Below are 23,965 nucleotides of genomic sequence, written 5' to 3' on the forward strand. Positions count from 1 at the left end.
TCCTTGAACCTCAGTTTACTCAGCTGTAAAGTTAGGGATCTGAGCTAGGTGACATTTGTCACCTTTAATCATAGTGTTTCCTAGTCATGAAGAATAGTTCTGATCAGTCAGTACTGATTTGAAGATAATGATTTCAGGCGTTCATAATAGACACTTAAATTTTCTTTGATTTGCATAAAAAGTCTTTAAATTTTCAGTTTTCATCTGTAGCAGACCCTTCATCTTTCAGATGAGTTACATATTTGTGTGGTGTGTGTGTATGTTTATCAGCTGTATAGCCATTTTATAATAGAGCTGAAACTAGAACCCAGGTTTCCAGATTCCCTATATTATTTTCCTGACTGTGTCTTAATTACTTCTCTTTCCTGAGAACCATCCATATAGCAAAATCCGGAGAAATTTTCCCTACATCCACAGTTCTCAAAGTATAGTCTGCAGACAGGCAGCACTAGCGTCACCTGGGAACTGTGAGAAATGCCAGACCGTGGGCCCCCTCCCAGACCGTGGGCCCCCTCCCAGACCTAGGGCATCGTGCACTGTGGTGGGGGGGCTAGGTCTGCGTGCAGAAGCCCAGGAGCCCCTGTGGTTGGCTGAAACCCAAGGCCACTTCCAGCTCCATGGCATGTTGTCCTGATCTCCAGTATCTGTTCCTTTGCTGTGTGTACTGCTTGACCTGTGGCCAGAGCTCTGTGACATGTAAGATGTGCCCTCTGCTCTGAAGTCACAATCTAGAAGTCAGAGAGGCATTATTCCTTGATTCTGGTAAAGATGTGTTGATGTGAGTCATTTTGCCTTTTCATTTCCTGCTGCTCTATAATGAGAAATCAAACTGTATGTTAAAAAGAGAAAAAATACAGGTTGTTCCCTGTTGAGAAGTAGTGAAGTAGAACCAAAGCTGCTTCGTGAGTTTGTAGCCAGCGTGCCATTTAATACTAACATAATTACTGCCTTTCTAGGCTGTGTGTATGCATGCATACATACATACATGCATGCATATATATATGTATATATATTTAGTATATAAACTTACATACATTTTTTTCATGATTAGACATGTACATCCTGTTCAGTATCTCGAGGAGTTTCCAAAGAATGTCATAGTGTAGGTGGCATTCTTGTTGAAAAGTATTTTCTGAGCTCTTCATTAATGAGTGTGTATTTTTTAAATTCTGGTTTGGCGAATTTGACAGTAGACTCTTAATCCCTCATTTGCACTATCACTTATATTATCTTGAATTTTAGGCCCTTTGCATTACTGGTTTTTGAACTGCAGTGTGTATCAGAGTAACCCGAAGAGCTTGTTAAAAATGCACTTTCTGAGGCATCCCCCTTTTATTCTGAATCTACCTAGTTCTATGTAGAACCCAGGAATCTGTATTTTTAATAAGCACCCTAGATGAGTCTTGAGGCAGTGATATAACTTGGCCTTGATTATGCCCTGAATTACTTGTTTAAATCTTTGTTTACATTTGCCTTCTGAAAGACAATTCCAAAGGTACAAAATTTTAGGAAGACTGTAAATGTGTTTGCTTGGGTTTCAGTGGGATGTTTGTTCAGATACAGGAGTTAGGTGGGAGGTAATCAGTGAAAAAGACACTCAAGTGTGTTGTTGTTCACACCACCGTTGGTCTAGCAGGGGAATGCAATCTTTGAGAGAACAAAGGGAGTAAAAATCTTAAGGTAGTAATCCTTATGATCTGAAGAAATACTAAATGTAAACCAGACTTGGAGGAGGCTGATCGTGATTAGGATTTTTGTGTGCGAAAACCACTATTAGGGAAACAGTATAGCGAAGCGAAGGGAAGCTCAAAGTGAATAACAGGATGCAAACAGGGGGTGTGTGAATTCCTGCGGAAAGAAGAATATAAACCAGTAATCATACAATCTTGTTAGAAAGGAAACTCAAGTATTACTGTAACAATAGATATTTTTCCAAGAAAATACATCTATTTATTGCAAGTTTAAATAATCCAACTTGGATGTATCTTCTTAAACGTTGGAGCCAGGACTATCCTGCTTAAGCAGTACTTAAAAGTTTTTAAGTACAATGCGAATATTTAGCCATATGTAGTTAATTAAAACATTCTAAAATATAGCTTTGAAGTGTTTGAAGGAGACTTAGCTATTTTTCAATTATGTTAAGGTTAGAAGCAGTTTATGTACAATATTGAATTAAAAGTAGTTTATAATAAATTTAGTGACTCAAGATTGTGCTTTATTCTACACACTGTGCAGATTCTGAATTGACAAAGCAGAAACGGGGAGAAACATTTCTTCCCTCGGAGAGCTCACAAGGTCTAGTGTTTCAGGAACTGACATGCAGTATGTGAAAACCTTTGAAAATGTACATGTTAAACAGCTATAATGCAACATTTAAGGAGTATTTTCAAGGGAAATAAAATACTGCTTAAATACTACCTAATATATGCTAGTTAGTTTGGATTTCAACTAAAGAAATAATTGGTGGAAACTTCGAATGTTTGATCCTTGGAAACTCTTGAACTGTACATATTGTAGACAGTAAAGCTCAGAATTGTTTTCCAGTCTGTACTTCGTGTTTATGCTATAGATGAAGTAATCATTATAAAATGTTTTATAATACCGTGATTTATTTTGGGGGGTGCACTTAAACATGCCATATATTGCCTCTTTCTCTCACTAGAATGGAAGTTCCTTGAAAATATTGTGTTTACTGCTAGATGTTAAACTCTTAAAACAATGCCTGCCACATAGTAGGCATTTAATAAGTATTTATCAACTTAATTTCACTAACATGTCTGAAAGGCAATGTAAAATACTGAATATTCTAGGTGATGTGTTTAGAAATATATTTCTGGGGCTTGATTTAAGATATTTTTTACCATTTCCAGATAATCTGTTAATAGCCAATTTGCCCTTATTGGTTACATCAGTTATTTTATTCTTGCTCTATAAATATCCAGATGCAAGAAATGATTTTTTTAATTGAATTGTTGCAGTTAGAAATTTTTTACAGGGTCTCTGATGGGCTGGATCAGAGAGTGAATTGTGTACGAGTATTTAAGGACTCAAATGTCAAAGCCCTGGATGTCTTTTTGAACCAACTGTCATTTGTGTCCTTTCTCAGTGCTTTCAGGGCTGCCCTGCGTGTTCCCTAGCCATACTCTTTGCTCCTTTGCCATCGCTTTATATTCGTCATCTTGTTCCTGGGCCACTGCACCTTTTCTTCTTTGCTGGATATTCCTTTTGTACTTCCCAGCAGTCTGGCAATCTTGTTACATTTTTAATTTTCATCCATGAGATATGCAAATAGGACTCTGGGTCTAGTAAATCACCCTCTTTGGAAATTTGGGATATGAAAAATTCCAGAATAAGGTGTCAGTGTATTGTTTATTTCTGCACAATGGACACATTTAGACATGCTTGAGGATTAATAACATGTTAATAACAGAAATAACAGGTTAGCTAAAACAGTAGAACCTGCTTAAGTTCTATTCAGTTTCCTCAGCAGCACTGCTTGTCTATGTTGCCTTCTATTCTCCCCGGCTGCTGCTTATTTTTTAAAGGCTCCTCTTAGTTATTGTCTTCTCTAGATTATTATGTCATTGACATATTTCTGGAGAACGTTTTTTGTGGTTAGCAAAGAACAGAAATCCAAAATTGCTGTTTTCTGATGCCGGCAATTAAACATGGTCAAGTGCAATTTTTCACCTCTCAAGACAGATTAAATCACACTAGCAGGGAGCCTGGGGACAGCTAAGTGATCAGGCGGAGCTGTGACGTGACAAGTCACTGTGCACATAAGGTCCTGGAAGTGCAGACTGGAAGAGGACCTCAGGTCCTTGCCACTCTGTTCAAACCTTTTCAACAGAAATCAGAATGTTAAGATGTCACTTTTTTTATTTAAAAAAAAGGAACACAAAAGAAAGAAGTAAATCACAAAATGAGTATCAAACTGAAATACCATGTTACCTCTGAGATGGAAAACATTTACTAAGTTTAAATAACTTAGAGAGTGTGATGAATAAAAGTTTATCAAGAAGGTCTGACTAGGATTTGTGTGGGTACAACCCATCCTTTGAAATTGGTTGATCGTAAGGGAAAGGACGGTTTCCTCCTGTCTCGTGTCTCTTCCTGCCGGGGTCAAGGGGTAGGCATGGGGCTTGTTGACCAATCTCAGTGGGCTTGGTGATGTTTTGTTCTGAGTTAGAGTAATGTCAGCATATAAAAATGTGAATTAGATTTCATTATCACTGTTTAAAATACTCATCATCATATATGTATTGTGTTTAAATGATTTCTGTTTTTGACAGCAACCCCAGAGTTAAAAAATTGCGAATGACTAATCTATGTACTCTGTCAACACACAAGCATCTACTGAGGTAAAAAGGCAGAAAAATGTTCTTTCTGTGAGAGAGTAGTAGAGGTCAGTGGCATGAAGTATGTGATAATTCAGCAAAACATTCAGAGTGAATATTGCATCATTTAAAATATAATTAGAAACTGTGAAATCTTTTACATGCTTTATGCTGAGTCATGGAGACTATTTTGAAAATATCGAGATGCATAAATTTACTTTGTGGAAAGTTTTCTCTCCTGTAAGAAACAGAAAGAAAGATGTTTTTGTGTTGTGTGTTACATTAAGCCTGACCAAAGTAAGTTTGGGGATCCTTCTGGTTGTTTTAAAAACTAGGTAAGGCAGGGAAGAATCTGTCTTCAATCATTATACATGCTCAACATGATCGCCAGTTTATAAAGTGCAGTGTTAATTGCACGCAGGAACACTCTAAATCTCATGAAGTCCAAACAGGCCGTGAGCAGAGGCGGCAGCAGCGGTGCAGGACGGTCACATTCAGCCTCACTGCTTGTGCTGGGTCTCTGTTGACTTCTACTGTATTTCATTTTTTTATAATTTTTCCCAGAGGCAAAGGTTTAGTGATAAAGGAAAGGAGTCTTTATTCAGTAGCTTCACAATTTTGGGATAACAGCTTCCACCTGCATTAGTCACCGAGGCCTGTCAATTAAGGCTAACCTTCTTAACACCTGAGTTCTATCATGCCCCATTTTAATCTTATTTATTTACTTGTTTATTTTATTCAAGTTCTGTTCACTTTTACTTTAAATTAAAAATTATACGCGCTGCTTAGTCTCCCTCTGGTAGATACTTTAACAGTTCATTTCCAGTTCATTGGGTTTTGTAAAGAGAGCTATTGTGTTTATTCATTTTTATCTTGTGTGTTTCTCTGGATTTCAGTCCTGTTGTGATATCTGTGAAACAAGAGCATTATCTTGAAAAAACAAATATATATGTATGTGTAAATGCCAAAACTGAGCCTGAATAGCAATAAAAATGAATAAAGTACAAAGCCTTTTTAAGGGTTGATATTTATAAAGTTTAATGGGTTTGTATCTGTCACTGTACAGTTATTGCTATATTACTGACTGTATTCCCTGTGCTGTACATTACATCCCCATAACATTTATTTTATAACCGCAAGTTTGTGTTTCTTATTCTCCTGATTCTAGCAGTGTTCCAGGTGGGGTTGTTTAACTAAAAGATCTGCACATTTGAAATCGTCAAGTAGTGGTCTGTTTCACTTACCCATGGTCTTATCCATCTTAGATGATAATTCAGCTCTGTATTTTTTCCCCAGAAGTCACATTCTAAAACATGAAAAACTGTAACATTTGTGACACCTTCCATAACCAAAATTGTAAAATGTAGAGTCTTTTGAAATTTAGTTTATGAACTTCATGCAGTTCAATCCATGCAAATTGAAACATGGATGAATAAAAAGAATAGTATTCTTACTGAGTCAGGTGGAAGTGGCATTCAGATCTTGGCTCTTGCATTTAATAATATGACCTCTATGGACCAGGAATTTAAATATATTTTTTATCACATTCTAACAGTGTGAGATTCATTAGATTCTATGAATAAATTTAGTGTTTTATGATTTTTGTAGGACACTTTCATCTCTGAGTATTTTTGCATTGACAAGTTTTTTTAAACAATAGTGACAAATACATATCAAAGATTCAATCAGTAACTCAGATTCATTATATCCTTTATTTTGTGTTTTGCTTATTTCCTGTCTTTTAAATTTATTGCGTTAGTGGGTTTTCTCTTTGATCATTACCAAGTGTTACAGGACTCTAGGATCCTGAATTCTTAATTGCTTGGCCATGAACAGGTCCTGTAGGTCATAAATTTACCCTTTAGCTTTTTTTGAGGGGCAGGGTAATATTTTAAAAAGCTGGTCAACTTTTAGCAGTTTGTTCCTTTTTATTTTTTTCCAATACAGGTTTTAAATGTCTATAATTAAATTATTTGATTTTTTTGGTATTTTCTCTTTCATTGAAGTTTTTCATTGCCGTTCATCCCTGATATACCCTCTTCCACCCGCCCTGCCCCCGCCCCCCAGCAGTCACCACAGCGTTGTTCATGTCCCTGAGTCCTTTTTCTTTTTATTTGCTTAATCATTTGATTTCTTGTGATGCTTTGTGACCTGGCTAGTGGAAAATTACATTTTCTTGTTATAGGGTTTTAGAAACTGTGTTCACACAATATGAAATTAATCACTGTAAGGTCTGTAATGAAGCACATTATGACCAGTCATTATTTACCAATCATTTTATGTGTTATTTTTAAATCCTGCACTTACAGCCTTTTGACTTTTTGATTAAGCAGTTCTAATCAGTAGCTCAAATTCATGTATCTCTTCATAGCTGAGATTTACATTTTAGAGTCGTTATTATGTAGTTGGAATAATATTTTAAACCATGGAAGCGAATCACATTTTTAGTGAAAAATATATAGAATAAGAGAAAGAATACTGAAGATAAGATGTTTTAAGGATGGGCAAAGGTGGAAGGCAGCAATTTTTTTTTTTACTGTTCATACATTTATTCATTCATTTTAGCAAATGTCTATTTTTATTTTTTTATTTTTGCTCCTTTTTTCTTTTTTTATTTAATTATTTTTCAAGTACAGTTTTCTATCTATTACTCTCATCCCATCCCACCCCCCCTCCCTCCCATTTCCACCCTTCTCAGTTGTTGTCCATGTATCCTTTATATATGTTCCTCTAAACCTCTCCCCTATTTCCCCTGAAATTCCCTTCTGTCCTTCCCTCTGGTCACTGTCAGCCTGTTCTCCGTTTCAGTGTCTTTGGTTATATTTTGCTTGCTTGTTTGTTTTGTCATTTAGCTTCGTGTTAAAGGTGAGAGAGATCATATGGAAGGCAGCAAATTTATATGTGTGGAATATGAAACTGTGGTAAGGTGATAAATGAGTACACTTAAAGATGCCTTCACTTGGTGTTTCCATTTCTTAGAGGGCCAAAGAGAAAATTCCACGCAAAAGTGTGAATGAAGGTGAAACTGAAGTCCATAAAGAAAAATAACACTAGAGGTTCTTGGTAGCCATAAAACCATTCAGGAGTGGGTGGTTAAGAGGGAGATAAGCAGTCAAATTGGATTACTTAACCTAAAATTATCTGTGCTGAATTCATTCAGTTTCTTCTAGCTTTAAATATGCCCACATGACATATGGGTATCTTTTATGGTTAGTTTTACAGAATATTTTAGTGTCAACTGGATTCTTGACATTGTCGAGTTTCAGGTATGTAGTCTGTGTGTTAATGGAGACAGCATTGCCTCTCTATATCTCAGCATGGTGGGGCGGGGTGGGGGGCAGTGGAGAGTGTGTCCTGTAACCAAAGCACGGGGGTCAGGGGGGCCACAGAGGCAAGTTCAAGTAACCCTGTAGCCTTAGAGAAGACCTTTGTCCTCATTGTTCCACGCTGTCTTCGTCGTCATCTCGGTGTGGACAGTAGGAATGCTTGCTTGCCTGACGTTTGAAGTTGGCGGTGGATTTGTCCTAAAAAGAAGAGATTCATGAAGGAAAGTTTACAGTTAAAGTTGTTATATAAACAGTAGTGATAGCTTGCAGGGCTTGCACGATGCTGATATTTCATTTATTTAATGGTGAACTGTGTTATTGAACATGCATAGAGGCCTTTGTGGACCTGGTGCTAATCCCATCTGAGAATTCCTTTGTTGAACTAATTTTGTATTTTGACTTAACAGTAATGATTTGCTAAGAAACTTGTTTCAGCCTTTTTATATTAATATGTACTGATTTATTTCCCCATGCCCTGTTTAGAAGTGGCACACACTCAACTCTAGACATTCAGGGAGAAGTGATGTAGTTTGTGTTGGTGAGGATAGAAACCGTGGGTGCAGAGTGCCTGCTGCTGGCTGGTTGTGTGTGCCCATGGAGGTTTCTGTTTCTGCCCAGTGTGTCAGCCTACATGGTGTGCTTCTGTTTTCATCTTCACAGAGTTGGGATTAGGGTTACTTCCTGCAGCCATTCATATGAATAAGTGCTCTCTGGCAGCAAGGAGTGATCCTTTTAGAAAATATGAGGGAATAAGATCCAGAACATTTATAAGTTCTAAATCCTGATGTTTTAAGTCACTAGTTCTCAAAATGAGAACCAGGTGGTCCTCAGTATCACATGGGAACTTGTCAGCAATGCAAACTGTGGGCCCTCTCCTAGACCCACCGGATCAGGAAGTTCTGGAGGGTGGGGTCCAGCGTTGTGTTTCCACAGCCTTCCAGGTGGTTCCCACACCTGTAAAAGTTGGAGAATCACTGCTCCAGCTGATTAAATTCCACTACCTAGAATGCAATTTGAATTCCACTCTTGTATGTGTGGAATGCTAAATGCAACTCATTCCCCACTGAAAAGATAAATTAACTGCTCTTGTTGGTTTCATTAACTCAGAAACCTAACATATAGTTACAGTAGAATCACATGTAACTAAATGTAAAACGGGGAAAATGTTACATAACATTTTTGGAAGTCAGTTTCCATTTAATTAAGAGTAGGAATAGGCCTAAATTTAAGGATTTTTTCTTTCAGATTTGCTAAGATAGACGGTAACCATCAGTTACGCAACTCACATTCATTCATAAAGATACAAACTTGCATTCACATTTTAAAAACCTGAATTTATTTTGCCTTAGTGATTTTTTTGCCAAGAAATTTACAATCTGTAAATACCATCAGAAAGTACTGAACTGTGTAGACCTAATCTTTATCTCCTAGAAACTTAGAATATGAGGCTTCTTTAATTTTAGTGTGTTCTTTCTTTCCCTCAAAAAAAGAACACTTCATTTGCAAAAAAAAAAAAGCTTTATCAAAGGAAATATCTATCCTTTACCCCAAGGTATATAGAAGAAACTCTCTTTAGATACACTTAAGGTATTATTTTGGAAATCATTTAGAAATACTCATCTATATCAGGCTAAACTAAAAATGTATTCCTCGTGGTTAACAAATACTGCATAACTTAGCCCTATCTAATTTATAGATGTTTATGTAGTTGGTTGAATTTCATAATGATAGCTTTGCTATCATAAACCAAAAAAGGTTTATTTTTAGAGAGGGGAAAAGAGAGAGAGCAAGCAAGGGAGAGAAGCATCAGTGTGTGGTTGCCTCTCGTGCACCCTGCCCCACAACCGGGGACCTGGCCCACAACCCGGGCATGTGTCCTAGACTGGGAATCCAACCAGCAGCCCTTTGTTTCGTAGGCTGGCTGGGAGCCTCACCAGCCAGGGCTGGCTTTGCTCTCTTCTATGCTTATGTCAATGTAGGAATGAAATTTCTTTGCAGAAGTAATAAAAAGTATTCTTTTAAATAAGTTGAATTTATGTAAACAGTTAGAGATTTAAAAGACTTATGCTTTTCCCGGGCAAGACATATATCATGTCACCATTCTGTTTAAATGCTAACTATATAGCAACAAAATACAGCTTACCACATGCCAATATTTTTTCCTCATGAATTTCTCTAACAATTCAGAGCATTTTTTGTGAAGAGGAAATATTTGGCTTGTAGGAAGCAGTGGACAGCTGAGCTAGATATATAAGAAAGGAAAGCGCACATCAGGAAATACAGGTACAGTTAAATGCTTGTGGGAATGAGACTTGCATCGGTCTGCAAATGTAACAATTTTGTAATGCTGTAAGTACATTTACACTGAAAGTCCATCACCAGTTAAATTTTTACTTGCGTCATTGCTTCATCAATTTTTCAATGAAGAAATAGCTGAAATATTTTGATGGTTTATCATCCTAATATTCCACTAAACGTTCAGCGTCCCATCTTTCCACTCTGGAAGGTGCGGTGTCCCCACAGAAGGGGTTTTACAAATGTTCCAGGGGTTTTACATGTTTTACATGACATGCTCCCCAGGAGCATAACCAGCTGGTGACTTTTTTCCAGAGTTCACATTGTAGTCTGTGAACTGTCATATATTTAACTCCAGGGGTGTAATGTTACAAGTGTCCTGTGCTTCTGGTTAGGCATATAATTTTCATAACAGTGTGCTGTCTTCAAGTATCCTCAGGTTTCTGCTGTAGACGTAATGTAGGCACCCCAGTAGCCCTGCGGGGGCTCGTTGATGCTCCGTGTTCGGTGGTGAGAGAAGACTCATTTACTCCTGTTGTGCCTTTGTGTCAGCCGCCCTCCATGGGCTGAAGGTGAATAAACTCAGCACGTAGGCCTGAGTTTATCTTTTTGACCGTCAGTAAGAGATTCCAGGTATTATTACTCAGGTGCTCTACACGTTCTTTTAGCCCTCACAGGAATTTGTCTCCAGAGGTGTCACTGTCCTTATTTAAAAAGAAAGAACCTAAAGGTCAAAAGTAGTTAGCATGGGGGGAGCAAGCAGTCTGGTAGGTGGTTAATAATAGCACACACTCTGAGGGCCAGGCTACCCGGGTTTTTCATCTAGGCTCTGCCACTTACAGCTCCGTGACCTTGGGAAAGTCTCTTAACCTCCCTAAGTCTCAGTTTCCTAATGTGTTGAAAGGTCAAGAATGTCCAGTCTCGCAGGACTGTCATGAAGATTAAATAATACATGGAAACCGCTTGGCATACAACATGTGCTCAGCGGGTAACATACTACTGCTGAGGAAGTCACTGAAGGCCACTCAGACGCTAGGAAGGAACACTGGCGCCAGCACCCTAGGTCACTTTCTCGCTCTTCCATCGCGTTCTAACCAGTGAAGACATGTATGTGTGAAAGTGAGTAGAACTGACATAGCTCCTGATAATTTTAAGAAGGGAGAGGTAGTCGGTATATCAGGAAGGAGAGGTCAAACTTCATTGAAGGCATAAAGCACATAGTTTCGGTTGAGAGGCAGGAAGTGAAATAAGTCTCCTAAAAAGTCACATAGTATCTTTTCAGATGAGAATGGGAAGGGAGGTCACCCCTCCTGGACTCATCTTTGCACAATATTTACTTAAATCCTTTACTGATTATTAGCCTTGAACATGACAATAACAGAAATATTTAAGAATCCTCCAGTGATCCTTCCTCACTTGCCACTTTCTCTGCTTAAGTAGTAGTTATACATGTTAAATACTATCTTTCCAATATTTAGAAATTGTAGGCACTGTTGTTTACAAATAGTTTGTTTTTATTTTTTCTTTCAAGTTCAATACTTTAATTAAATCTAATTCTTGTACTTAATATTTTTGACATTCTTTTCTAGTTCTTTGTTTCCATAGCTTAGACTCCCTACTTAAAGGCAGTCTGTCTAATGTCTAATTAAATTGGCTAATCTCCCCAATATAAGGTCAGAAACAAACTATAAATTACTCTTGAGATGAATGGTCTCTTTTATTTCTTATTCATCTCCTCAGTGGCCCACTATCTGACATCATTTCCATTGGTTAAAATTAAAAGATTCCTAGTAAGATAATTTAGACAGTTTCAGTTTGACACTGTTAATAGCCATTTTTAAGGTTACTTTGCTGGTTTTATAACATACGGGTTTTGGTTTTGTTAATTTAATGGCAAATCCTTCTGATACCTGGCATGACTCCTAAATTGTGCTGCAGTGCATACTGGAGATTCTGGAAGAGCAGTGGGCTGCTGTTAACCCCTGCACTGTGAGACTGTAGAGCCTTCAAGCAAACGTGGCCAGTTGGAAAGCAAGCAGCAGCAGCGAATTTACAGAACAGAAGGGGAGAAAAGGCTTTTCTCTCTTCTGCTTTTCAGCGAGAAAAGATTAAGCATTTCCTTTGGTCTTAACTGTTAGATCAATTAATTTACCTCAAGGCATTTTTTTCTTTTGGCCCAAGGAAATCTGTTCTGTGGCCTTTTGAAATTGTTCTATTCAGAGGCCAAACTTTTGGCCTCTTCTTTTAAGGAGACATGTTTCAAGTTTTGCGAAGGCGATAACTTGGCATAAGATTATCTCCACGTGACAGGTGCACTTGGTAATTTACCAGAAAGTACATTTCAAACAAGAAAAGGTTGTATGTGTGATGCTTTGCTCAAGACTGAGAGGAAGTCAGGTTGTTAATGAGTCTCCAGTTTTTCACCAAGCCTCATCATCTTTCTCAAAACTCTAATGAAATGAGAAGTCTTAAAAGTAATGTCAAAGTTAGTTTTATTTAATGGTTTCTTTGATTTAAATATCACAGCTTTTAGAGAACAGAAAAATGGGGGGAAGATATGGCCGTATTCAAAAGGTTATACTTTATAATTAGCCTATACGCTCTGGGAAATACAGCTAATTGTGGAAGCTCCCACTTATTGAATGGGTGAGCTGCTGTATTCCAGGAACTTCACATATATTTCTTTTTCTTTTTTAAAGATTTTATTTATTTATTTTTGAGAGGAAGGGAAGGAGAAGAGAGAAATATTACTTTATGGTTGCCTCTCGTGAGTATCCTGCTAAGAACTGGCCTGCAACCCAGGCATGTGACTTGACTGGGGATCAAACCACCATCGTGTGGTTCACAGGCCCGCGCTCAATCCACGGAGCTACACCAGCCAGGGCTATTTTTTTCACATATATTTCCATTATTCTTCACAATCCCTCAGGATGGGTACATTTTAAAAAATCCTCACCGAAGGATGTTTTATTGATTTTAGAGAAAGAGAGAGAGGGTGGGAAGGGGGGAAGAGAGAAATATTCATCGTTTATCTCCTGTATGTGCCCTGACTGGGGGGTTGAACCCATAACCCAGGCATGTGCCCTGACCAGGAATCAAACCTGCAACCTTTTGGTCTACAGGAAACACTCCAACCAATCGAGCCACCTGGCTAGGGTACAGAATGGTTTTTGCTTGTTTGTTTTTTCAAGTACCACTTTACCTATTAGGAGACAGGCTGTAAGAGTTCACACATTAAATGGCCAAGTTAAGATTTGAACTTAACTCTGTGAGATACCAACACTCACATGCTTTAAAATAAGATAATGTTTGAGAGTGCTTGGAAAAGTTCTAAGTAACTAAATGGTAGTTATTTCTGTTCAGCCATGTTGCCCCCCACCACCACCAGACTACAAATACACAGAGCATTACAGTGCGCCACTTCTGAGAGTAAAGCATCCCACCATGCCAGCAGCATTTCTTTCATATGTATCATCCGCAAACAGAAGATAGTAATGAAGAAGTCACTTCATAAGATGCCTGATACTTAGAATTAACCATAAAAAATTAATGTGCAAATCCTTCTTGTGGAAAACCTCAACACATTCCAGTGGGACAAAAAATGTCGACTTGAGCAAATGGAAGATAAATGTTCTTGAATAGGATGGTACATCATAAACATGATAATTCATAATGAGCTAATTTATAGATTTAACTTGCACCTAATAATAATACCCTTTTTTACCCTACAACTAGACAAGGTGGTCTAAACATAATGGAAATATATTTTTTCCAAGTTTTTAATTAAAATTTAACAGCATTTTAGAAAAAAGGAACATTTTTAAAAACATTATACTGTAATTAAGTAATGAAAATCTCTTTTATATAAATGTATCATATTCTAAGTAACAACCAGTTCCATACTTTTTAATTTATTTAATTCTTGTTCAAGTACGGTTTTCTGTCTTATATTCCCAGCCCTGCCCCCCCCCCAGTGCTCCCCACCTCCCTCCCATTTCCGCCCCCCACCTTAGTTATTGTCCATGTGTCCTTTATACTTGTTCATGTGAGTCCCTCCCCTTTTCCCCTATGATTCTCTCCCCTCTCCCCTCTGGACCCTGTCAGCCTATTCCATATTTGAGTGTCATTGCTCATATTTTGCTTGCTTGTTAGTTTTGTTGTTTAGATTCCTGTTAAAGGTGAGATTGTATGGTATTTGTCTTTCACCGCCTGGCTTATTTCGCTCAGCATAATGCTCTAGTGGAAATACATTTCTTAATAAGGTGTGTGGTTGATTCTCTCCCCTCAGCACCACTAGTTCATTGATGTTTAGATAAGTACACGGAGACACTAAAATTGTTTTTTACTGGTTCTGATGCACGTTACTCTCAAAAGTAGATAGGAATGGCAGGAGTACTCATAGCAGCACCACACAGTTCTCTGAAACTTCTATTCAGATGCCAAAAATAATACAGGGGACTCATCAAATATTATTTTTAGGAATCTGTCATCTCGAGTTCAAAATCACCCACTGGCAAAGGATTACTTACTGTCATTACAGTGTTTCTTACGGTTTCTCTGTTTGGTATATAGAGGTTTTCCATCATAGCCTTTGGAAACTCCGTGTTTTTAAAGTTACTTACCATGTCATTGTTTTTCCCTTTTTCCACAGTCGCATTAAAATCCTCCTCAGCCAGCAGAAGTGGAGTCCAGGATAACAGTGGAACCGAATTTGGGGACGGTCTGAACTTTCACGAAGGAGAACTCTTATTACAGGTAAATGTTAGTATGTAGTTCCTTATGATTAGGAAAATGCTTGTAAATGGAGAAGTCATCCATCAGTCGTTGAATTGTTTCCAGTGCATCTGGAGCCAGAAGTCATCCACACACCCCGTCGTCGGGGCAGCTCTCCCACGTAAGGCTGTACTCTGTGCTTGTGTGCTGTGCCTGTGCTTGTGTGCTGTGTTTAAATCAGCCATTTACCGAAGATTGTGTTAGCAGTAAAAGGGACAGCCGTAATTGAAGTAAATGTTTATGAGCGACAGTACTGTTAGTCACGTGACTGATTTTAGAGCTGCTTCTCTTGTAGGCCCTGAACGGCTTTGTGTTGGTCGTCACTACAGATGCTGTGGTCTTCTATGCTTCTTCTACTATACAAGATTATCTGGGGTTTCAGCAGGTAAATATGGCATTCTTAGGTCATTAATTTTTTTTAATTAGCTTTCTGCTTTTTAAGTATCTTATACTTTAGNTCTGTGCTTGTGCGCTGTGCCTGTGCTTGTGTGCTGTGTTTAAATCAGCCATTTACAGAAGATTGTGTTAGCAGTAAAAGGGACAGCTGTAATTGAAGTAAATGTTTGTGAGTGACAGTACTATTAGTCACGTGACTGATTTTAGAGCTGCTTCTCTTGTAGGCCCTGAACGGCTTTGTGTTGGTCGTCACTACAGATGCTGTGGTCTTCTATGCTTCTTCTACTATACAAGATTATCTGGGGTTTCAGCAGGTAAATATGGCATTCTTAGGTCATTAATTTTTAATTAGCTTTCTACTTTTTAAGTATCTTATACTTTAGGGGTATAATTTGTATATATAAAATATCAATTAAAATATGTGCTGTAGAATAAAAATTATGTATTTTCAGCTAACATGTTTTTATATCATTAATTTACTACATTAAAATTTCCATAAATGCTTATGAGATTTATGGATACCATGTTTCCTCTTTCACTTATTGAGGAACGCTCATATAAAAGGAATGCTCAGGTAGGGACCAGCCAGCGTTGTGAATGAGGGCAGGCAAGAGGGTATTTGTCACCTAGTTAGTATGGATACTGGCAGACACACAGCAGCTATGAAATGAATAAGGTGATTTGTAAAGGTACAAGCAAAATAGCATGGCTGATACCTTTACTGCTGATTTATGGGGATGAGGGAAGCTTTCCTGAAGGACGTGGTATTTAAGCTAACTTAAAGAAAGTGTAGGATACAGATGGGTGGCCAGTTGTGCAGGGACACAGGGAAGGAAAGGCAGAAGGACTGTAAGCAGTAGACTGGAAGTCCTTAAAGGAGGTAAATGTGCCTGGTTTGTTCAGTGTTATTGAATGAATAGTGAAGAGGTGGAGTGGTAGGTGTAAGGTGTTTGATATATTGGAGGGAACTGAATATAAGACATGATTTGAGCACAGTTAGCAAGTATACCTGAATGGTAGCTATACTTATATATCAATAGTTCCTAAATTTTCACCTGCATAAGACTCCCCTGAATAACTTGATAAAAATGTGTTTTGAGACCACAAAACCTGGTATTCTGATTCAGTAGATCACAGTAGGACCCATGAAATTTCATTTCCGACAAGCTCACAGGTGATACCAAGGCTGGTGGTGAGGAGCACTGTTTACACTGCCATGTAAACCGACGATTAAGCCGTGATCTATACACAGTGCAAAGCACTGAAGGGGTGTGTGTTCCAATCCGTGTTTCAGGTGATAACTCTGGCAATTGTGTTAAAGGCAGTTTAGTGCTGGAAGATCAAGTTTGTAGGGAGATTTTCTCTAGGTAGCTGAAGTAGTGGAGTCTGGCTGTTATGAATACCCCGGTTTATGAAGGTATTCTTGAAGATAATTTTGCTGACCCAGAGGTAGAATTGTTTTCAGACTCTTTAAATTACAAAGAAAATACACTAATGTTCATGAAAAGGCTTGTTTGAAACTTAACTGCCTGGTTTCCTGAGTTATTATTTGATCATGTGATTCCTACCCATTAAGAAATCAGAGATCAGCTGTTTCCTGACCTGTATTTTCCTCATAGGTATGCATTGGCATAGACGTTATTTAAGAAAACAGTTGTGTCTGACTTGGGTTGTGTTTCAGGCAGCATTTAACTGCAAGTTGTCACTCCTTAATGGGTAACGATGATGGTATGGTGTGTCAGCCATTCTTTTTAGTTGCTTAGAATGGAATAAAAGAGAATACATAATGTTATCACACAAAGTGTTTTGTGAAATATTTCTCCGTGTGCATATGCATACATGTTATGGGTGAAAAATGTATTCAGTACCATGAGTTGCAGTAAAAAAATGTTAGAAAAATGCTGATTAGGGGGTTAAGGGCTCAGCACTGTGATAAGTGATAAGAAGCAAGAGGTAGAGGAAGGATTCGGACCTGGTGAAGGCATAACCCTGACTCTTCTGGAGTCTATTTGGAGGAATTCAATGTAAAAAAAACTGTTAGAGAACAGTGAAGAACATACATATGAATACTGTTAAGTTTACGGAAGTCAGCAGGGTGTTCAGATAAGGTTTTGTGAAAAAATACTTAAAAGATGAAAATGGGATAAAAATAAGCAGAATTCAATATGTTGCAGTTAAAGAGTGGAGCGGTGGCTTATTTGGCGAGCATTCATAGAGTTTTGGGGCTTACCAAGGACAGCACTAGTCCCTTTCTAGTTTTTTCTCTGGGATTACCGGAGAGCGCTGTGATCCATTTATTTACTCATCACCAGGGACTAATTTAGCTGGGTTCTGAAATTACTTTAATAAGCAATACTTAACTTCAAGTCAGTATTTTGGTTTTACTCCCTTCTGTGTTTTTCCTTAGTCCGATGTCATACATCAGAGTGTGTATGAACTGATCCATACTGAAGACCGAGCTGAATTTCAGCGGCAGCTACACTGGTCATTAAACCCTTCACCGCGCACAGACTCTGGACAAAGAGTCGATGGTAAAAACGTTTATCAAAATATAGTTACGGGCCCTGGCGGGGATGCTCAGTTGGTTAGAGCATACACCAAGGTTGTGGGTTCAATTCCCCCATTAGGACACATATAAGGATCAACCAATGAATGCATAAATAAGCAGAATAACATAGTAGTGTTTTTCTCTCTCTCTCTGTCTTAAAGTCAACCAGTAATTTTCAAAAAAAAATATAGCTTTGGTATTTTTAATATAATTTTGTGAAAGGAGGCAGCGAATCTCTACTGGCATAGAACTCCTTGGTGAAGGGAAAGTAGTAGAAACCCATGTGTCTGTAGCCATAGGTCACAAAGAGACTGATGAACTAAGAAATATTGTTTCCTTCAAAAATGAATGATTTTATTATATTCCTTTTTTATTTAATTTTATAATTTTGATATTAATAAAAAATGAATAAATCTAAGGAATATTGTAGCAACCATTGACTGTCAAGCAAGAAAGTGTTGCCATTTCTAGTGATATACTGTATAAAACTGCACTGTGCTACTGTGACAGATAGGAAGGACTGTGTGCAAGGTCGATACTGGAGGTATGTAAATTGTTCTGTGTTGAAAAGGCATAAAATAAAACAAAGTAGCCTATACAAGTATTATAAAAAACTTTTCTCAATGCAGTGTTTTCAGAAGTTCGTGGAAATGTTAAAAAAATGGTGTGCAAAATGTGGAAATTATTGGTACTTACAGGTCAATAGAAACAAAACTGAACAGGTAAAGTTCCATGACATACAAGTGATAGTCAGTCTTAGTTTCCTTTCATAGCTCCTCTTCTGAAAATGATTCTTTTTGTATCTTGAATTATAGGCTCCAATTTAGAAATTAACACAAATTTCAACTATCCAAACACCGTATTTTTTGGACTATAAGATGTAACCCCCCAGGTTTGGGAGTAATAATGGTTGTTAATGCTGCTGTTGAGTTCTATTTACATTTACATTGGTGACATATTATGTTATTTGTGTTATTAAATATTTTACCACATTTTTTGCTTCAGAATTTTTTTCTTATTTTCCTCCTTTAAAACCTAGGTGCATCACATGGTCCGAAAAATACGGTAATTTTACAGCAAAATGGAAAGTAAATATGTGTTGCTGTTGTTTCCACAGAAGCTAGTGGCCTCCCACAGCCGGCAGGCTACCTTAACCCAGACCAACTCCCCGCAGAAAACTCCGCGTTCATGGAGAGGTGCTTCACCTGCCGCCTGCGGTGCCTGCTGGACAACTCCTCCGGCTTTCTGGTGAGGTCACGCTCGGTCGGGGGTGGGGGGGGCGGCCTTTCCTGTCGATTTAGAGAACTAAAAGAGATGACATGAAACCAGTATTCTGTGGCTACATTTGAGTTCGGTTTTAAAAATCTCCTTCATCAAGTACCTTGATAAAGGAAAGTGTCTTTTAAAATACTATTTCTGATTTCCTAATCTTTTCTTTAGCTGGCCTTTCCCAAACCCTGTCCTTTAGGTTGCAGTCCCAGAGATTGAGGGAAGTGACATAGAACCTTGTATGTTGCCTACTGTTAGGACTTCTTAGGTGTATGACAGAGAACTGTGTAGCCCGACTTTAATAACAGAATGCTCACCCTCTTTGGATGTAATGCCTGTTAGAGCCATTACATTATCCTGGCTTTTTCCACACAGCCAGAGTGACGGCCATGTAGGAAAATGGCTGCACATTCATGGTTGTAGGATCAGGCTGTGGTGGGAGATGCTGCTGTGTGGTCTGAACACCTGGGTAGGATAACCCTGGAGCAGTTTAGGCAGGTACTGAGGGTGCAGATGGTCTGTCCTCTGTACCCTTAAGATAGCACCCCTGCTCCCCCCCCTCCACCACCAAAAAAGGGGCTCAAGTAAGTTTTGGAGACAATTCTCAAATTTAAATGGGTTTTCTTACTGTAGGACTTCTCGGAGCCTTTCCGAAAGGGGCCTGTTATCCTATGATCCCCAGGGGGGAGGATCATTGAGTCCTTTGTTCTTAAAAGCCATTTGTCTTCAGGCTGTTCATCAAAATGCAGTGTTTAGAGTATTAGGCCACCCTTACACCTGGAAAAGGCATGAAGATCTTTGTCACACCTTGCCCTGCTTTCTATTTAGAACATAAAGGGTAGCATAACTATCCCAGAGTGTACCCCACCATCCCCCCGAAGAGACAGCACACTCCACCAGCACAGGAGAAAGAGATCGCAAGACATGTTGTATATTATCAGGAATTTGAAACAGATAATCATATCTTAAACATTAGCAAACATGGATTTTGTTCGTATATTTATTTGTGAAGATAATTTTGCTGACCCAGAGTTAGAATTGCTCTGAATTTGACCATTAATACTGAAGAAAACTCTTAGTATTTTCTGAGATGGAATCTGAGTGTAATTCGGTCTTTTCTTTCTTGTGTTGTTATCATACTGATAGTATTACCCCTTGTCCTGGTTATTACTGTTTTAAACAACTAAGCTAATCATGCTCACGTTTAAATTGTCTTTGTTTCCTATCTTCTAAAAGTATTCTTTATCTTTAATACAGATCTTCATTCTTTATGATTTCATGATGAATCATTTTAATGTTTTAATAAAATTGTATTTTATCTTTATATGAAAGATTACCACGAGCTGTGAAATGTACCGTGAGCTGTGGAACGTAGCTCATGTGTATTTGAAAATCCAAGTGTACTTGGTCACTGTCACTGTGCGTTCATTCAGGAAATACATATTGCACGCACAGTGTGCAGGGAGCTGTGCCAGGGGTCAGTGATGGGGCACTGGCAAACTGAGAAAACGACACAGGTATTCTGGCTCTGACCACTAAAAAGCCAGCAGTGGCTTGCTTATCCCTTTCATAGTCTACATACTGTTTCGGGATCTTTTAATGGGCTTCCTGTGGAGAAAGGAATGAAAGAAAGCAGTTTCACACTCAAGAACCTTGGATGTGGCCATGACTGAGTCTTTTAAAAAGGAACAATTTTTAAACTTAATTTTAATGAACTGTTTTTGATTTTTTAAGGCAATGAATTTCCAAGGCAGGTTAAAGTATCTTCATGGCCAGAACAAGAAGGCAAAAGATGGATCAACGCTTCCCCCTCAGTTAGCTCTGTTTGCGATAGCTACTCCGCTTCAGCCACCGTCTATACTTGAAATCCGAACCAAAAACTTCATCTTTAGAACAAAACACAAACTAGACTTTACACCTACTGGTGTTGATGCCAAGTAAGTAAAACTTTTTCAGCTTTATTTCATCTAATGCATATATTGTACAATGTAGTAAATTTCTCTTAGCATGTAGAGTATATAGTATAGATTATAATATTGTATATTATTGTTTTACACTATTCAGTATAGTCTTCCTTTTGAAATAATTTCTCAGGCTCACACATCACCCTATTATAATTTTTTACAATACTTGCCCCAGTTTCCATATCATAAAGATGATGTGCTTAATTAGTAAGATTGTTTTTTAAATTGTACAAATCTTATTTGACTTTCAGCCCTAAGAATTTTACTAACTTTCAGAGAATTATGGCAAATTATATTAAGCACTCATTATTATAACAAAACATCATTGCTTTTCTAGTTTCTAATATGGAAACTGCTTTTCTAATATGGAAATTCAGAGAGGTTTGAAAAACCCTGTCCCGCATAAATGGAGCACAAGCATTCTAAATTTTTATTAAAGATTTTGTTGTTCTTACACAATCTATTCTGTTTTAGTTATCTTTAGCCATACTAACTTCATGGTCCTTATTCAGGAGAAGAAAATAGTCTAAAACTGAAATTTGCAACCATAAGCAAAAGGGGAGCAGTTACATAGATTTGGTTAATTTTTTCTACCTGCTAATGTAAAATTCTAAATATCTAGTAAAACCCATTGCAGAAAATAGCATGTAGCAGATGAATTTATGTTGGTTACTTCATTTGTTAAATTTTAATTTCATTTTTTTAAACAGAGGAAAACTTGTTTTAGGCTATACTGAAGCAGAGCTGTGCATGCGAGGGTCTGGGTATCAGTTTGTTCATGCGGCAGACATGCTCTACTTGACGGAGTTCCACATCCGGAGTAAGTTCTCGTGTGCTGCAGGGCTTGTTTCAGAGGGTTGCAGAATGGAACATGTTTAAGGAGATGTTTCAGTGATCTACCCAGTGCCACACCATTGTGGTAAACGCGAGTTACTCTCTTTAACTCTGCTACAGCAGCCACAGACAGTAGTTTAATTATGATGAAAATGCTCATATCATACCATGTTTTGCTCAGGAATTTTTGTAAAAGATTTTATTTATCTTTAGAGAGGAAGGAAAGGAGAGAAGGAGAGAAATACCAATGTATGGTTCCCTGTCATGAGTCCCCTGCTGGGAACTGGCCTGCAACCCAGGCATGTGCCCTGACTGGGAATCGAACCACAATCATGTGGTTCACAGGCCCGCACTCAATCCACTGAGCTACACCAGCCAGGGCTGCTCAGGAATTTTTTGATAGTGTCATTATTCCTTCATAAATTTGTATCAGTGTAGATATTTTAAAATTACATTAAAAATATTAAGCTGTGGGAAACATTTTCTATTTAAAATTAAAACAATTTTAATCTTTTTAACCCCAAACTATACTCTCTATAATTTCATGTATTACTAGAATTGTCTGTCCCTTAGTCTTCCCCCTAACGTTTTAAATAAGTTTAGTGTGAGGTAATAGCTCTGAAGAACTATTTCCATGTATTTTGATAGTTTTAAAAAGTTGTCAAGACATTTGTTATCTTTGGTGATAAATGAAATGCATCTGGAGATAGGGAGGTTTTGTTTTAGAGATTTTAATATGTTGACTTTGAGTTTATTATTTTTCTGTTTTATCTCAGTGATTAAGACCGGAGAGAGTGGCTTGGTGGTGTTCAGGCTGCTCACCAAAGGCAATCAGTGGACCTGGGTCCAGTCTAATGCACGCCTGGTTTACAAAAACGGGAGGCCCGACTACATCATTGCCACCCAGAGGCCACTGACGTAAGCACAGACTTGGAATGTTTGTTGTCATTGTTTTTTATGGTGATGGCATTTTGGCTTATAAATGCTTTTACTTGAAAACTTAAACTCTAAGAAAGAGAGTTTACTGTGCAAGTAAAAATCAAAAGGTACATGTATAAAGGACCCATGGACAAAGACAACCAGGAAAGTGGTGGGGGGAAAGTGGGGACAACTGTAATTGAACAATAAAAATATGAATATACAAAATTGAAAAGTTAAAGTAGGTTGTATAGAAAGAAGACATCAGGCGAAGGACATTGAGAAGTTAGAATTGGCAGACTGGACTGAACAACTAACGTGTAGAATTGTGGGAGGAGAACAATTGAGGGAATCAAAGGAATAATTCAGGGTTTTATCCTGGGTATGTATGCAGGATAAATGAAAAGCTAGTGCCATCTGTAAAATAAGAATATAACAATGCTTTGCTTATTAGCATTTGTTTTCTAAGCATGCAGTGATGTTTAAGTTTCTTATGAATTCTGGAAATGAGTATTTTGTTAGACACTTGCATTATAAATTTTCTCCAGAGAATTGATTTCTATATGTGGCTTGAGCAAGGATCAAGATCCGTTGTTCCCCCTTTACTTACCGGAGCCCTTGTGTTTAGGAAGCAGTGCCGTAACTCACAGTGACGGAAAGTTTTAGTTTTGTGTTTATATTTTAGGATGTAGTAGCACATTTGTGCAGGGGTAATCATAAACAACCCAAATCATACATGGTGAGTGTGTTAATGAATTGGGCTGCATTTTTAGATTATAATGAAGTTTGCTCTTTTACCAACTTAAAAAAAGTTGGATGTGTATACCCATTTGACCAGTAATACTTATGGAAAGATAACTTACTGAAAAGGCACCATTTCTCCAATGCGCTGCCTTTTGACTGGACGATGAGTCTGTGGTTCTGTTTCGGGGCTCTGTTAGGTCCCATTGGTCTGGTCGTCTTTTTTTTGCACTAACAGCATATTGCTTTAATTGTTCTGTAACAAGTCTTGATAGCTGAGTCTATGTCCTCCATTTTGTTTAGGATTTTTTTGTTCTCTATCAAGATTGCCTTGGCTCTTCTTGACTCCTTAATACTTTCACACACATTTTAGAAATCAGTTGTCAATCCCCACCAGAAAATTAGGGTGTTCAACCTTTTGGCATCTCTGGGCCACACTGGAAGAAGAGTTGTCTTGTGACATATAATCACAAAAAAAATCTCATAATGTTTTAAGTAAATTTAGGATTTTGCGTTGGGCTGCATTCATAGCCATGATGGGCCGCAGGCAGTCCACAGGTTGGA

At 38.0% G+C, this 23,965-nt stretch overlaps 1 protein-coding gene across 1 annotated transcript in view; it reads left to right on the forward strand.

The window, feature by feature from the left end:
- The window catches only part of AHR (aryl hydrocarbon receptor), a 42,544-nt gene that overhangs the window by 12,582 nt on the left and 5,997 nt on the right, over positions 1–23,965 (forward strand). Inside the window, exons 3-9 of the mRNA XM_037056274.1 lie at positions 14,610–14,713; positions 15,027–15,116; positions 17,535–17,658; positions 18,793–18,923; positions 20,679–20,881; positions 21,619–21,728; positions 22,519–22,660. Of these exons, the coding sequence (XP_036912169.1) occupies positions 14,610–14,713; positions 15,027–15,116; positions 17,535–17,658; positions 18,793–18,923; positions 20,679–20,881; positions 21,619–21,728; positions 22,519–22,660 (904 nt within the window). The remainder of the gene's footprint in view (positions 1–14,609; positions 14,714–15,026; positions 15,117–17,534; positions 17,659–18,792; positions 18,924–20,678; positions 20,882–21,618; positions 21,729–22,518; positions 22,661–23,965) is intronic.

The sequence above is a fragment of the Sturnira hondurensis genome, unplaced genomic scaffold (genome assembly GCF_014824575.4).
Source record: "Sturnira hondurensis isolate 20B ecotype Veracruz unplaced genomic scaffold, ASM1482457v3 Scaffold0008897, whole genome shotgun sequence".
In the NCBI taxonomy this organism is placed as follows: Eukaryota; Metazoa; Chordata; class Mammalia; order Chiroptera; family Phyllostomidae; genus Sturnira; species Sturnira hondurensis.